Raw genomic sequence first — 17,976 nt, forward strand, 5'->3', positions numbered from 1 at the left:
GGCCCACAGCGCCGCGGGCGTCGGGCGCTGCGGTCGCTGTGCGTGGCGTCGGCGTCGCTGGCGGCGCTGGCGGCGGCGCGGCTGGCGCTGGCGGCGGCCTGCGGGGGCGGCGGGGGCGGCGTGCCGTGGTCGGCGGCGGACAACCCGGCGTCGCGCGCGCCGCGGCTGGTGACGCGCGCGCTCTCGCTGTCCTACCTGCCCGCCTTCAGCTGGCTGCACCTGCTGCTGTGCCCCACGGCGCTCTGCTTCGACTGGGGCATGGCGGCCGTGCCGCTGCTGCACTCGCCGCTGGAGCCGCGCGCCGCCGTCGCCGCCGCCTTCTACGTCGCTCTCGCCCTCGCCTTCCGGGCCTGTCTGCCGCACCGCATCGCGCAGGTAAGCTCGTCTGTGGCAGCACACCCGCCCTGCCAGCCCGTGGGCCCCTTATCGAAACGTAGAGATCCGCGCGGGTGCGTATACGTACATATATCTACACTGATAGCTACTTTCCGGATGAAAGTCGACGCCAATATGAAGAAGTATACACTGCTGATCAAAATCATTACCGTCACCGCCTACCACGTTACTGAATACCGCCTGTTGGCATTGTGGCCACAGGATTTGGTCTGGAAATTACGTAGGCGGAGTACAGGGAAGTGGACGGTCTAACTTCCTTCCGGGCAGGAAGGCGTGCCGGTCCCCGGTACGAATCCGCCCGGCGGATTAGTGTCGAGGTCCGGTGTGCCGGCCAGTTTGTCGATGGGTTTTAAGGCTGTTTTCCATCTGCCTCGGCGAATGCGGTCTGGTTCCCCTTATTCGGCTTCAGTTATCCTATGTCGGCGATTGTTTCGCACACATTTTCTCTACCTACGCGTACACCATAACTACTCCACCACGCAAACATTGGTGTAACATTCGTCTGGTGTGAGACATTCCCGTGGGGTTCACTGGAGGCCGAACCGCACAATAACCATGGGTTCAGTGTGTGGCGGCGTTGGGGTGAGTCGACTGCTGTGGCCTGAAACTTCCTGGCAGATTAAAACTGTGTTCCGGACTGAGACTCGAACTCGGGACCTTTGCCATTTCGCGGGCATGTGCTCTACCAACTGAGCTAACAAAGCACGACTCACTACCCACCCTCACAGCTTTAGTTCTGCCAGTACCTCGTCTCCTACCTTCCAAACTTCACTGAATCTCTTCTGTGAACCTTCTATAGGGATGGCAAATTATTATCGTCACGTCAGAATTACGTTAATTAGAGATTAAGGAACCTTTGAGGTTAGCAATGACAGTACGACACGAATTGATTTTGACATTAATTTGATGCGTGAGCGGGCGAGACCTAGCTAACAGACACTAATGATGCCCCATTATTTTTGCTGGCTGTAATTGCAATTACACTCCTGGAAATTGAAATAAGAACACCGTGAATTCATTGTCCCAGGAAGGGGAAACTTTATTGACACATTCCTGGGGTCAGATACATCACATGATCACACTGACAGAACCACAGGCAAATAGACACAGGCAACAGGGCATGCACAATGTCGGCACTAGTACAGTGTATATCCACCTTTCGCAGCAATGCAGGCTGCTATTCTCCCATAGAGACGATCGTAGAGATGCTGGATGTAGTCCTGTGGAACGGCTTGCCATGCCATTTCCACTTGGCGCCTCAGTTGGACCAGCGTTCGTGCTGGACGTGCAGACCGCGTGAGACGACGCTTCATCCAGTCCCAAACATGCTCAATGGGGGACAGATCCGGAGATCTTGCTGGCCAGGGTAGTTGACTTACACATTCTAGAGCACGTTGGGTGGCACGGGATACATGCGGACGTGCATTGTCCTGTTGGAACAGCAAGTTCCCTTGCCGGTCTAGGAATGGTAGAACGATGGGTTCGATGACGGTTTGGATGTACCGTGTCCCCTCGACGATCACCAGTGGTGTACGGCCAGTGTAGGAGATCGCTCCCCACACCATGATGCCGGGTGTTGGCCCTGTGTGCCTCGGTCGTATGCAGTCCTGATTGTGGCGCTCACCTGCACGGCGCCAAACACGCATACGACCATCATTGGCACCAAGGCAGAAGCGACTCTCATCGCTGAAGACGACACGTCTCCATTCGTCCCTCCATTCACGCCTGTCGCGACACCACTGGCGGCGGGCTGCACGATGTTGGGGCGTGAGCGGAAGACGGCCTAACGGTGTGCGGCACCGTAGCCCAGCTTCATGGAGACGGTTGCGTATGGTCCTCGCCGATACCCCAGGAGCAACAGTGTCCCTAATTTGCTGGGAAGTGGCGGTGCGGTCCCCTACGGCACTGCGTAGGATCCTACGGTCTTGGCGTGCATCCGTGCGTCGCTGCGGTCCGGTCCCAGGTCGACGGGCACGTGCACCTTCCGCCGACCACTGGCGACAACATCGATATACTGTGGAGACCTCACGCCCCACGTGTTGAGCAATTCGGCGGTACGTCCACCCGGCCTCCCGCATGCCCACTATACGCCCTCGCTCAAAGTCCGTCAACTGCACATACGGTTCACGTCCACGCTGTCGCGGCATGCTACCAGTGTTAAAGACTGCGATGGAGCTCCGTATGCCACGGCAAACTGGCTGACACTGACGGCGGCGGTGCACAAATGCTGCGCAGCTAGCGCCATTCGACGGCCAACACCGCGGTTCCTGGTGTGTCCGCTTTGCCGTGCGTGTGATCATTGCTCGTACAGCCCTCTCGCAGTGTCCGGAGCAAGTATGGTGGGTCTGACACACCGGTGTCAATGTGTTCTTTTTTCCATTTCCAGGAGTGTAGTTCAGAACACAGTAATTCTCTCCAAGATGACGTAAAGGCAGCCTTTTATGCCGAATTTGAACGGCCCTTCGCGCATGAATACACGAGAGAGGCACCAGAGATACGGTCCTCTTTTACGCAGTCGGTTGTTTTCTTCGAAACGCGAGACTTAAATAGCCTGTACAGCAAGATCTCAACCTCATCGGAACCCGAGTTCATCTGGCGTCAAGGAGTCTTCCCGAGGCCAGTACGGCATGCAGGCTAAATGATCCTAGCGTTTAGGCGCCCTGTTGCGACCGTTAACTGTGCTCTACAGACACCACAAAGGCGATAAGTCGGGAAAACAGTTATTGATCTCGCTAGTAGCGACAATCAGACCACCCGGAATTACAGCGGCAGCTCATAATTACGAGTGCATTCGCACCACCGATATCTCCACTCCGCTTCAAGGAAATATGACACGTCATACTGTGATGTATGTTCATTAGACAATGCTTGTCTCGTTTTCGCGCAATTAAATATTTTGTATCTTCATTTTGTACGTGTGCTCTGATTTCCTATCTACATGGATTTTCTTGAGTGATCGAGTGTTGTCTACTATTCCGGTGATAACTGTTTAGTAACCAGGCACATTTCTGCTGGTTGCAAAATCCTACCAGACAACTTCCGCCGGTCCACGTTCCATCATTTTGTCTTCTGCTCTTGCTCCTACTAGCGATTTATAGTCTGCTGTCACAATTAAACTTTCGTCTCACTTAACTATTTAGATAGTGGGAATTGTGGCTGTCCTGTCTACGTTCACTATGTAATTCACAGAAGCCTACCCACGTCCTTATTTTCTTATTAATTTTTAGATCTATTCCTGTACCAAAGCTATCGCATTCTGTATTGAAAACACTGTACTGTTCTTGCCAAAAGTCCTGTTTTCCTTGTCACTTCGCTTCACCAATTCCAGCTTCACACATGGTGCTCTAAGAATTTCATTACAAACTGCTAGGATTTGTACAGGGCCCTGACTAGATAATATTTTGTGTTGGAATCCATGTCCAGAAAAGTATCTTTTGGTGCAACAACCATTTGAGAACATGTTGGTAACATGGAAACGTAACCACTTTTAGAAGCGATTTATTAGGCGTGACTCATTACATCACTTGTTCTACAACTCCACTCATTAATAAGCAAACGAACAAAAACGAAATGTAAATCAGTTTCCAAAAACATTGTTGTTTACAGTTAAACCGTTTTTATCCTTCTCAAAAGAGGTTTAGCATTCTGATCCACTACTAGCAATGTTATATGTGGTGACCACCAAGTTCGGCGCTTACGTTGTACCTGAGAATGATGTTGCGATACACACATTCTATCACACCTGGTGTCTCTGCAGTCTGCGCTTAGCCGTACAGAAGCATAATGGCGGTGTACTTAGCCATGTTTATGTAACACTCAGAGACACGTGAATAAGGGATCGAACTAGGTCAGAGAGGCGGGATAGACGTCAAATGGCATCAGCCGATCCCATATAAGCAACCCAAAGCATGACTATCCTCTTCATAACGACCTAACAAACATGTTTTCAAACGGCTTCAGCCCCGAAACCGTACGTTTCCGGAAGAAGACTTCCAATTCAAAATATTGTCTACTCAGTCATCTCTACAAGGCATAGAAGCTTTTAAGGGGAATTTACAGCGCCCTGTATGTCTTCGACTACCCAATTAACTTTTTAAATTCTCTAAGATACACTCCGACCCCTAGAACTCCAGCTTTGTTTCTCCTGACGACGACATCTTCCTGAGTGTGGCCGGCCGGTGTGGTCGAGGGGTTCTAGGCGCTTCAGTCTGGAACCGCGCGACCGCTACGGTTGCAGCTTCGAATCCTGCCTCGGGCATGGATGTATGTGATGTCCTTCGGTTAGTTAGGTTTAAGTAGTTCTAAGTTATACGGGGCTGATGACCTCAGATGATAAGTCCCATAGTGCTCAGAGCCGTTAGAACCATTAGAACTTCCAACATGATGGATGTCCGGCAAATAGGTCGCGTGCGGTTGAAGCGGTATTGAATAACATATTTCATGACAGGTGGATTGGTCGTCGAAGCACCATACCATGGCCCGCACGTCACCGGACCTGACATCCCCGGCTTTTTCTCTGTGGGGAAAGTTGAAGGATATTTGCTATCGTGATCCACCGACAACGCCTGACAACATGCGTCAGTGCATTGTCAGTGCATCTGCGAACGTTACGGAAGGCGAACTACTCTCTGTTGAGAGGAATGTCGTTACATGCACTGTCAAATGCATTGAGGTTGACGGACATCATTTTGAGCATTTATTGGTTCAAATGGCTCTGAGCACTATGGGACTTAACAGCTATGGTCATCAGTCCCCTAGAACTTAGAACTACTTAAACCTAACTAACCTAAGGACAGCACACAACACCCAGCCATCACGAGGCAGAGAAAATCCCTGACCCCGCCGGGAATCGAAACCGGGAACCCGGGTGTCGGAAGCGAGAACGCTACCGCACGACCACGAGATGCGGGCGAGCATTTATTGCATTAATGTGGTATTTACAGGTAATCACGCTGTAACAGCATGCGTTCTCAGAAATGATAAGTTCACAATGGTACCTGTATCACATTGGAACAACCGAAATAAAATGTTCAAACATACCTACGTTCAGTATTTTAATTTAAAAAACATGCCTGTGTCCAACTGTTTGTCTAAAATTGTAAGCCATATTTTTGTGACTATTACAGCGCCATCTATCACGAAGCAAAAAAAGTGGTCCAACTAAAACATTCATATTTCTTTACGTACTACACGAATATGTAATAAAAATGGGGGTTCCTATATAAAAAATCGCAGTTAATATCCGTTTGACCTGTGGCAGCGCCATCTAGCGGGCCAACCATAGCGCCATGTGGTTTTCTCCTGCAAGGCAGGCGAGTTTCGTTCTTTGTAGTTTTTTCGTTTGACGCTTATTTCGTGAGATATTTGGCCCGGTCACTATCAATGGACCACCTGTATACTCTGATGAATGTTACTTGCCATAGCACCCAATTGTTGGTATATCATTTTACGTATTTTTTCCATGTAAAGACCAGAAGAATTTTATGGAATGTGAGTGAGTTCGCGAAAGCTTACGAACTTGTACCTTTGTAACGATTAGCCATTTTGACTAAGAGGAAAAAGTGATTTACGGGGGTGGCTACAGAGATGGACAGTGAGAAGCCATGGAGTAGCGGGCCCGCCTTCTCGCGCTGAATACTGTGCCTGCTTGCTGTTGCAGCGAGCGATCGAACGCCGCCGGCTGGCGCAACAGGTGTCGCCTGTGGAGAGCCAGAGGCGGCCCGCGGCCTGCCCCTCCAGCCGAGCCAAGGGCAACCGCTGCTGCCTGCTCGGCGGCTGCGCCGACAACAGGTGAGCGCACACCACAGACTGCCAGTTGTCTTCCCTCCCAGTGCTACTTCATTATAAGCTGTAGCATGTACGACCACAATTTTTTTCTCATACTCAATGCCTGATGATAATAACCGTAGATCATATGCATTTCTCCGTTCCTTTGGTGAACCTTACAAAATACCCTGCAACTACCCGGTCCAGTCACATTAATGTGACCATCGCCTATGCTCGACGTCAACCATTCGCAAATCGCAGGTGGCAGCTGTAGTAGTGCAGGGTATACGCTATGTGATCCAAAGTATCCATACAACTGGCTGAAAATGACGTTCGTGGCGCCCTCCATCGGTAATTACAGGGACGTTATTGTAGTACAACCACTCCGCCACAGGCCATGCGTTATGAACAGGTGCTCGATCGTGTTGAAAGATGCAATCGCCATCCCGAATTGGTATTCAACAATGGGAAGCAACAAGGTGCTTAAAACATCGGCGCAGGTCTGTGGTGTGATAGTGCCAAGCAAAACAACAAGGGGTGCATGCCCCCTCAATGAAAAATGCGACCACACCGTAACACCACTGCCTCCGAATTTTACTGTTGGCACTAAACGCGCTGGCAGATGACGTTCACCGGGCATTCGCCATACCCACACCCTGCCATCGGATCGCCACATTCTGTACCGTGATTCGTGAATCCACATACCGTTTTTCCACTGTTCAATCGTCCGATGTTTACGCTCCTTACAGCAAGCGAGGCGTCGTTATGCATTTACCGGCGTGATATGTGGCTTACGAGCCGCGGCTCGACCATCAAATCCAAGTTTTTTCACCTCCCGCGTAACCGTCGTAGTACGTGCAGTGGATCCTGATACAGTATTGGAATTCCTGTGTGATGATCTGTATAGATGTCTGCCTATTACAGATTACGACCCTCTTCAACTGTCAGCGGTCTCTGTCAGTCAACAGACGAGGTCGGCATGTGCGTTTTGGTGCTGTACATGTTCCTTCACGTTTCCACTTCACTGTCACATCGGGAGCAGTGGACCTAGGTACGTTTAGGAGTGTGGGAATCTCCCTTACAGAAGTATGACACAAGTGACACCCAATCAGACGACCACGTTCGAAATCCGTGACTTCCACGGAGCGCCCCATTCTGCTCTCTCACGATGTCCAATGACTACTGAGGTCGCTGATAAGGAGTGCCTGGCAGTAGGTAGCAGCACAATGCACCTAATATCAAAAACGTACGTTTTTGGGGGTGTCCGGATACTTTTGATCACAGAGTATATAGGAATCACTGCAGTCGTCTTAATGCCGAAACGGAGAGGAATATCTGATTTCCAAAGGAGCGCCATTAATGGCTTGCGGGCTGAGTGTGGAAGCATTTCCGACACAGCTAAGTTTGTAAACTGCTCTCGTGCCACTGTGATTAACCGGCGCGGAGCCTACTTCCGTGCACCAGGGCCCACAGGTGACAGGGGTGAGCGACGGCTCCGGGGATGTGTACGTACGATAGACGTGCAGTTTTTGAGCAACTGGCCGGCCGAGTGATCCTAGGGGCTAGCAGCACCATCCACTCAACGACCGTTCAGCGAACGTTGCTGCATGCGTGGGTCTGGCATTTGCGCCCTTGCTGACAGCTGTTCGCTAGCCACAAAGACTGAATCCTGCACGCCACTAGAGATGGGCAAAACTGTTCTTTTCAGAGATTGGATCAGAACTGTTCACTCCCTGAAATGAATTAGCTCTTTTTCATGACTCACCACTCATTTACAATAGAAAATAAATGGAAGGCACATTGCCCTTTAAACTTGGTTTATTCCAGTACTATACCTGTATTTTGATCTTATTTGATCCTATTTTGAAGTAACACAGATAATGAGTAAGAATTTTGTATTGTTTATTGAAATTTCCACGATATGACAAAGTTTTTGATTATTGATTTATTTTGCACTATCGTGGTTTTTTGGGTGATCGGAAAATGTTGTAACTTGAGATTTACATTAACAATATATTTGGCTATAATGTATTAAAATTTCATTAACCTCATACAAATACATCGCAAGCCATATATTTTTAAAGTGAACATTTCCTTTCGAAGACGCCTAAAATCGCAAAATCCGTACCAGAATAAGAAAAAAATATATAAATTTGACTGTAAAACGAAAGTGCTGCATATAGCCTTACGCAGAATAAAACAAGGAAAATATTGGTGTATCACATTTTGCGATACGTTTATCGGTTCGCTCGTAATTAAAGCGTAAATTCGAGTGTCCATAATAAAAATCCTATAGTAAGAGGAGTCATCAGGAACCTAATCTAATCAGTTTAAACAAATAAAAATAAAATAAAAACAATTGCTGTATACATAACATAATAATGTAATATACATAGCGGTATTACTACGAAGAACAATATCCAGTGGGGACGAACTCCAATGCAGAGGCGCTGAGTCAAGCAGGTCGATCCGCGAGCTGTATTACTGTGTGAGCTGAGACCGCAGAGACCAGAGTGACGCTTTGCTCGACACTCTGGCTAGAGTCGAGACGGTGGGGTGAGTGTTGAGCGGGCGAGTTCCGAGGGTGGGGGGGAGCGGTGAACTCACCCGCTCCGAGACAAATCGTCCGTTCCCTTGCGAGCAGGTTTTTGCAAGTAGTTCCTATGTTATCCGCTAGGTGGCTCTCTGTCCTGTTGCTCGCATCAACTGCGCAGAGGGCAGGACGTGCGACTGAAACGATCGCCGACAGAGTGTGATGTGAAGTTAAGCTGCGCCAGACACTGCACAGTGCACACGGCAGACGACGCACAGTGACGGCACGGCATATGTGAAACACAAAATCCAATGGGGCACTGCACAATGCAGGCAGCCAAGGTAGAAGCAGGGCAGAGGCCTGCGCTGGCTGTGTTGTGTGGCATGCACTGTGCTCTGACCAGCAGAGGCGCTGCTGATATGCTCCGTCTCTCTGTCTCTCTCTCTCTCTCTCTCTCTCTCTGCCGTGGGAAACGTTTGGAGCTACCGTTATTTTTTTCTGAATCACTGATTGTTCACTCCTTTGAAAGATTGAACTCTATGAATTAGTTCAAGAGCGGATCCTCCATCTCTACACGCCACTACCAGAGGAAGACATGCACTGAGCGACGACAGGTAGCCTCTCCATATGGATCACGTTTTATGCTCTATCGGACAGACGGACTTCGGCGTGTATGGGCCAGCAACGACCGTCTGAGTGGTACTGGCCCGAGGAGGGTTATAGTCTCAGAAATGATGTCGTGGCATTCTTTCCGTGATCTCATCATTCTCAAAGGCACACCGGATCGACACAAACACACATCAGTCCTAGCTTACCATGTCCATCCCTCCTGCGCGAGGACCTCTACCAGGAGCATAATGCAGCATGTCACACAGCTCACAGCGTACTTGTGCGGCTGGATGAACACAAAGATGACTTTGCCGGACTTCCTTGGTCACCAAAGTCCCCGAATTTCAATACAGTTCAAAAACTGTGGGACCATCTCTACCGCACTGTTCGCGCCATGGATCGTCAACAGAGACAGTCAGCACACCTGACCGATACACTGTGATCGGTAGTGGCTCCACATCTCTGTCAGTACTTTCCACAACCTGACTGACTCCTTTCCTGCACATGCCCGCCACAAAAGATGGTTTCTCAGGCTTCTGACAGGTGGTTGCATTAATGTGAGTGGAAAATGTATTCGGTTTTACAAGCAATAACTGCTACAACACTGTCTCAGAGGTCGATGAGAGGATGGCGACCCTTATTTAATCTGATTTTAATACACTACTTGCCATCAAAATTGCTACACCAACAAGAAATGCAGATGATAAACGGATATTCATTGGACAAATATACTAGATCTGACATGTGATTACATTATCAAGCAATATGGGTGCATAGATCCTGAGAAATCATACCCAGAACAACCACCTCTGGCCATAATAACGGCCTCGATGCGCCTGGGCATTGAGTCAAACAGAGCTTGGATGGCGTGTACAGGTACAGCTGCCCATGTAATTTCAACACGATACCACAGTTCATCCGGAGTAGTGACTGGCGTATTGTGACGAGCCAGTTGCTCGGCCGCCATTGACCAGATGTTTTCAATTGGTGAGAGATCTGTCCTGGCCAGGACAGCAGTCGAACATTTTCTGTATTCAGAAAGGCCCGTACAGGAACTGCAACATGCGGTCGTGCATTATTCTACTGAAATGTAGGCTTTCGCAGGGATCGAGTGAAAGTTAGAGCCATGGCACCCTATACCATCACGTCGAGTGATACGCCAGTATGGCGACGACGAATACACGCTTCCAGTGTGCGTTCACCACGATGTCGCCAAACACGGATGCGACCATCATGATGCTGTAAACAGAACATGGATTCATCCGGAAAAATGACGTTCTGCCATTCGTGCACCCAGGTTCGTCGTTGAGTACACTATCGCAGGCGCTCCTGTCTGTGATGTAGCGTCAAGGGTAACCGCAGCCATGGTCTCCGAGCTGATAGTCCATGCTGCTCCAAATGTCGACGAACTGTTGTTGTAGATCGTTGTTGTCTTCTAAACGTCCCCATCTGTTGAGTCAGGGATCGAGACGTGGCTGCACGATCCGTTAGAGCCAGTGCGGATAAGATGCCTGTCATCTCGACTGCTAGTGATACGAGGCCGTTGGGATCCAGCACGGCGTTCCGTATTACCCTTCTGAGCCCACCGATTCCGTATTCTGCAAACAGTCATTGGATCTCGACCAACGCGAGCAGCAATGTCGCGACACGATAAACCACAATCGCGATAGGCTACAATCCGACCTTTATCAAAGTCAGAAACGTGATGGTACACCTTTCTCCTCCTTACACGAGGCACCACAACAACGTTTCACCAGGCAACACCAGTCAACTGCTGTTTGTGTATGACAAATCGGTTCGAAATTTCCTCATGTCAGCACGTTGTATGTGTCGCCACCGGCGCCAACCTTGTGCGAACGCTCAGGAAAGCTAATCATTTGCATATCATAGCATCTTCTTCCTGCCGGTTAAATTTTGTGTCTGTAGCACGTCATCTTCGTGGTGTAGCAATTTTAATGGCCAGTAGTGTATTTCGTCAGTGCAGATTGATTAATCAGGATTGCTCAAAAAACGTTTTGCAGATAATTTGGGGAACAAAACATTGTTCATTTCTCTCGAGCACCGCACGTTGCTAGTAGGGTGTGAATTTTAGCCACGGTTCCATGGTATCTGTTAGGACGGACGAAAGAAATATTATGATTAGAGACGTGTGTTTTCGCTGAGAAACGAGAACTTACTCATCACTTTCCGTAAACATGCCTTCCTAAGACACATTCAGCGTCCGTCCCTCAAAAATGCGTTGCGAGCGAGGTAAGGATATTTAATGATACGCGGAACACATAAAGATATAAATTTTTTCTTAATCAAACGGTTGGACTGAAACCCTCAGTCCCATATTTGAGATGGTTGTGACATGCAAGAGCCAGTCTGCAGGTACACGGGTCAAAGCACATGATAGGAAAAAAATTGGAAATTTGTGGTAAGGGCTATGGGACCAAACTACTAAGGTCTGCATGATAGGGATGCAGTGCTTAAAATTAGAGCAGGACAGAAGTATCTTCAATGTTACTCAATCTGTGCAATGAGCAAGCAATAAACGAGAGCAAATGGAGCTTGGGAAGGGAATTTAAAGTTCACGGAGAAGAAAAGTGAACTTCAGGCTTTGCTATGGCGTTATTATTCCATCGTACAATGCAAAGAAATTGAAAAAGCAGGCGAATAAAGGATTATAATGTGGAATATAGGAATGAAAGGGTGATGTATGCTGCTTCTGTTAATGTGAATGGCTGTCTCATACACACTATTTGATGAAAAGTATCAAAACAATTATCAGTGGACATTAATATTAGGTGTGTCTACCCTTCGCTTTTATGACGGCCTCAACTATGATGTGGACACTGCACTGGTGAGTTGTCTGCATGTCTGTGAAGGTGTGGCAGACCATTCTTCTTCAAGAGCAGAGATCAAGAAAGATAATGATTCCAGAATGAGAGCGGAGTGTGCGCTCATATGAAACTTCCTGACAGATTAAAACTGTGTCGGACCGAGACTCGAACTCGGGACCTTTGCCATTCGCGGGTATGTGCTCTACCATCTGAGCTACCAAAGCACGACTCACGCCCCGTCCTCACAACTGTTAGAGCACTTGCCCGCGAAAGGCAAAGGTCCCGAATTCGAGTCTGGGCGTGGCACACAGTTCTAATCTGCCAGAAAGTTTAAAAGATAATGATGCTGGACGGGGGATCTACGTTCTAACTCTTCTGAAAAGTGTGCCATTTGGTTCATATCGAGACTCTGGGCAGGCAAGTCCATTTCTGAAGTATTATTGTCCTTAAACTATTCTCTCACTTAAGCTGCTTCATTACAGCGTGCATTGTCATGCTGGTAAAATCATCGTCTCCGAACTGTCCCTCTACTATAGGCAGTAGTCAATGATGTAAAATATGTTCACGTCCTTCCGTAATTAGCGTTGTTTTAAGCGCAATAAGGGGGCCATACCCTAACCACGAGAAAGATACTCTCCTCTTCACTTCAGTGTTGGCACTACAAATGACGGGACTTAACGTTCTCCTGATATTCGTCAACCCAACCCCTTCCATCGGACTGCTACAGGATATAGTGTGACTCATCACTCCAAATAATTTCTATTCTTTACGCTGGCCTACAGCTCGTTGTCTGTGCCAAAATGTCTTCATAGCCAGCGCTTCATTTGAGCAGAGATGAAACTCAGGGAGATAATAATGGGTTGTATTGTGGGTAATCAAACATTTCCAATTGAAAACGGTGCAGAAGCATCTTCATTACCCCTGCAGAATGCGACTGATAATTGTCTTGAAGAAGAAAACGTAAGACAGTTATGTAATGTTGGCTGCATAGCTTCAGGTGAAATCTCTTAGCATGCCCTCGGACTTGGCGGGAGATACTATTGTTCTGGGTATCTTTATGTGCTTCCTCTGCGCTCAGAACTAAAAATAACGACGTAACGCGATCGACGGGCATAGTAGAGACACTGCCCAACACACCTGTGCAAAACTTCATCGGATTTCCACTGTGGTTTCTATATCGCGACCGATCGTTCCGTACTTTCCGAACAACCTTCATAATAAGAGGAACGTCGCCAAAATGGGCCGTTAATTTGAAGATCACAAAATTTCCCGACAACTGGTGCAAAGACGTAAGTATCCTTCCCACCACTCCTTCCTTTGAGGCGTGATTCTCTCACATTTCGCAGACCAAAACTATAGTTCACAGTGCGAAGAACAATAGGACAGCGTTCTTGACAACGTTCGACGTTGTTGCTCTCCACCCCCTCACTCCCCCCCCCCCCCCCGGCGTTTCAGCCCTACTCTAAGAACACTAGGTACCATTCAAAATAATTCGGTTAAGTTTGAACGTTATCCGAACCAGAAAAGGGTGTACCTACTTTTCCGGGTCTCCTGTTCCAGTCCTTCAGTGGCGTGATCATGGAAGGGGGTGGGGGTGCAACATTAACGTATTCGTAAACAAAGCGCCAAAGGGTTCATCTAAGACCCACCAACTCAGCAATACCACCGGTGCCACCTACTCACCTTTATTCAGCACTTTAAAACTGCGTCTGTGAGAAACTTTTACATCTACATCTACATACATACTCCGCAATCCACCATACGGTGCGTGGCGGAGGGTACCTCGTACCACAACTAGCATCTTCTCTCCCTGTTCCACTCCCAAACAGAACGAGGGAAAAATGACTGCCTATATGCCTCTGTACGAGCCCTAATCTCTTATATTTGTGGTCTGTGCGCGAAATGTAAGTTGGCAGCAGTAAAATTGTACTGCAGTCAGCCTCAAATGCTGGTTCTCTAAATTTCCTCAGTAGCGATTCACGAAAAGAACACCTCCTTTCCTCTAGAGACTCCCACCCGAGTTCCTGAAGCATTTCCGTAACACTCGCGTGATGATCAAACCTACCAGTAACAAATCTAGCAGCCCGCCTCTGAACTTCGACACCAGCCTCGCACCTGCTCTAACACCTGACGGTTAGGCAACCCCTTCGACACTCATCAGGTAGGGTACGTCTGACTTCAGGTGCTAGAGTAGCTGCGAGTTGGACTTTATGTTTCTGATAAATACAGGGTGTTTCAAAAATGACCGGTATATTTGAAACGGCAATACAAACTAAACGAGCAGCGATAGAAATACACCGTTTGTTGCAATATGCTTGGGACAACAGTACATTTTCAGGCAGACAAACTTTCGAAATTACAGTAGTTACAATTGTCAACAACAGATGGCGCTGCGGTCTGGGAAACTCTATAGTACGATATTTTCCACATATCCACCATGCGTAGCAATAATATGGCGTAGTCTCTGAATGAAATTACCCGAAACCTTTGACAACGTGTCTGGCGGAATGGCTTCACAGAGACATGTAAACAGGCAGAATACGACGCAGCGGTCAGAAACGCCAGTATAAGACAACAAATGTCTGGCGCAGTTGTTAGATCGGTTACTGCTCCTACCGTGGTTGGCCATCAAGATTTAAATGAGTTTGAACACGAGCGAGGAGACACAGCTTCTCCGAGGTATCGATGGAGTGGAAATTTTCTCGTACGATCACTTCACGAATGTACTATGAATACCAGAAATCCGGTAAAGCATCAAGTCTCCGACATCGCTACGGCTGGAAAAAGATCCTAAAAGAACGGAAAGGACGGCACCAACGACGACTGAAGAGAATCGTTCCACGTGACACAAGTGTACCCCTTCCTCACATTGCTGCAGATTTCAATGCTGGGCCATCAACAAATGTCAGCGTGTGAACCATTCTAAGAAATATCAATATAGGCTTTCGGAGCCGAGACAAGCTCATGAATCCATTGACCGTACATGTCACCAGGTGACTGTTCAAGCAGGTGGATGCTCTGTAATTGTGGGGGGGGGATGTGCAGTTGGAGTGATATGGGACCCATGATACATCTAGATTCGATTGTGACAGGTGACACGTTCATAAGCATACTGTCTGGTCACCTGCATCCATTCATATCCACTGTGCACTCCGAGTGACTTGGGCAATTCTAGCAGGACCATGCGACACCCCACACGTCCGGAGTTGATACAGAGTGGATCCAGCAATACTCTTCTGATTTTAAACAATTCAGCTGGCCACCAAACTCCACACACATGAACATTGAGCATATCTTGTATGCCTTGCAATGTGCTGTTCAGGGGAGATGTCCAGACTCTCCTCCTCTTACGGATTTATGCACAGTCCTGCAGGATTCATGGAGTCAAGTCCCTTCAGCACTACTTAGTCAAGTGCATTCCACGTCATGTTGCGGCACTCCTGCGTGCTCGTGGGTTCCATACATGATATTAGGCAGGTGGACCAGTTCCTTTCTCTCATCAGTGTAATATCATGTTGTTCAGTGGCCAGGTTCAAGTAGGCAGCTTGCATGTCCCTAAAGTACCACAGTTATACAACCGAGATAAGGGGGCCTATGTCCTGGCGGAGGTTCGAGTCCTCCCTCGGGCATGGGTGTGTGTGTTTGTCCTTAGGATAATTTAGGTTAAGTAGTGTGTAAGCTTAGGGGCTAATGACCTTAGCAGTTAAATCCCATAGGATTTCACACAATTTTTTTAAGGGGGCCTATAGTATGCATGAAATATCGTTTCCAGCAAATCTTTCTATCATTAAAAAGATGTAGTGAATGATAGCTTTGAGACAGACTGACAAAATCTCTGGACCAACTGGGGTTCTATCCTTTCAGTTTACAGGCCGCACTTCTTCACTTTATCAGCCACAAGGCCAATGTTGTATGTGAGTCCACTTAAAAGGTATAACCCTTACAATTTCGGATGGAGCTTTGAAAAATAAAAAAATTGTAGCCACATGTGTATCTTACAATTCTTCCCAAATTTTTATGTCCATTCACGTAGAAAAATAGTTTCATGAACTCAGATAAATCTTTATGAAATAATCTGCATTTTTTCTATGCAAAGATACAGCGAATGCAGTCGCCAGCCTCAGGTAGTGTGGGAGTAGTGAGACTTGTCGTGTTCTGGCACAGCGGCAGTGGCCCCTGTGGCAGAGGTGCGCTGCTGGTGAGCCTGTCGCTGCTGGTGGTGCCGTTCCTGCCGGCCAGCAACGTGGCGCGGTATGTGGGCTTCGTGGCAGCGGAGCGCGTTCTCTACCTGCCCAGCGCCGGGCACTGCCTGCTGCTCGGCCTGGGCTGGCAGCGCCTCAACCGCAGGTCGCACCACCACCACCAACACGAGCACCACCACCACCACCACCACCACTGGGGGTGGCTGTCAGGGTTTGCGCTGGCTGCCACACTGGCCAGTCTCGGAGCACGTACCGTACTCCGCAACAGGGACTGGTACGATGAAGAGAGCCTTTTCCGCTCTGCACTTCACATCAACCCACCCAAAGGTGAGTCTCCTTCCAGGCCCGCCCCATTTTATTGTTACACAGCAGTTAAACAGACGCACTTTCACTTCACTGTAGCCTCCTGTCACATTTAACAGATATCCCACAACAGAATTTATGTGACATACGTGTATGTGGATGAACTACATGTTTTGGGATACAGATCAAATAGGATGTTACCGCCGATCATCTGTGTTCATCAAGGTACATCACAATTATTACACTCAATAGTATAAAAACTAGTCCATAAGCAACCATCTAATATAAAAACTACAATTTAATTTGATGAAACACAAATCATGATACAAGTACAAAGGAAATGGCTCTAAGAACTATGGGACTTAATATCTGAGGTCATCAGTCCCCTAGACTTGCTGTTGTTGTTGTTGTCTTCAGTCCTGAGACTGGTTTGATGCAGTTCTCCATGCTACTCTATCCTGTGCAAGCTTCTTCATCTCCCAGTACCTACTGCAACCTACATCCTTCTGAATCTGCTTAGTGTATTCATCTCTTGGTCTCCCCCTACGATTTTTACCCTCCACGCTGCCTTCCAATACTAAATTGGTGATCCCTTGATGCCTCAGAACATGTCCTACCAACCGATCCCTTCTTCTGGTCAAGTTGTGCCACAAACTTCTCTTGTCCCCAATCCTATTCAATACTTCCTCATTAGTTATGTGATCTACCCATCTAATCTTCAGCATTCTTCTGTAGCACCACATTTCAAAAGCTTCTATTCTCTTCTTGTCCAAACTATTTACCGTCCATGTTTCACTTCCATACATGGCTACACTCCATACAAATACTTTCAGAAACAACTTCCTGACGTTAAAATCTATACTCGATGTTAACAAATTTCTCTTCTTCAAAAACGCTTTCCTTGCCATTGCCAGTCTACATTTTATATCCTCTCTACTTCGACCATCATCAGTTATTTTGCTCACCAAATAGCAAAACTCCTTTACTACTTTAAGTGTCTCATTTCCTAATCTAATACCCTCAGCATCACCCGACTTAATTCGACTACATTCCATTATCCTCGTTTTGCTTTTGTTGATGTTCATCTTATATCCTCCCTTCAAGACACCATCCATTCCTTTCAACTGCTCTTCCAAGTCCTTTGCTGTCTCTGACAGAATTACAATGTCATCGGCGAACCTCAAAGTTTTTATTTCTTCTCCATGGATTTTAATACCTACTCCAAATTTTTCTTTTGTTTCCTTTACTGCTTGCTCAATATACAGATTGAATAACATTGGGGAGAGGTTGCAACCCTGTCTCACTCCATTCCCAACCGCTGCTTCCCTCTCATGCCCCTCGA

The 17,976-nt window shown here is 47.8% G+C and overlaps 1 protein-coding gene across 1 annotated transcript in view; it reads left to right on the forward strand.

Moving 5' to 3' along the window:
• The window catches only part of LOC126101415 (protein O-mannosyl-transferase TMTC2-like), a 98,305-nt gene that overhangs the window by 46,222 nt on the left and 34,107 nt on the right, over nt 1-17,976 (forward strand). The window contains exons 5-7 of the mRNA XM_049912077.1: nt 112-375; nt 6,056-6,186; nt 16,294-16,658. Coding sequence (XP_049768034.1) covers nt 112-375; nt 6,056-6,186; nt 16,294-16,658 — 760 coding nt within the window. The remainder of the gene's footprint in view (nt 1-111; nt 376-6,055; nt 6,187-16,293; nt 16,659-17,976) is intronic.

Source organism: Schistocerca cancellata, chromosome 9, assembly GCF_023864275.1.
Source record: "Schistocerca cancellata isolate TAMUIC-IGC-003103 chromosome 9, iqSchCanc2.1, whole genome shotgun sequence".
NCBI classification, from domain to species: domain Eukaryota; kingdom Metazoa; phylum Arthropoda; class Insecta; order Orthoptera; family Acrididae; genus Schistocerca; species Schistocerca cancellata.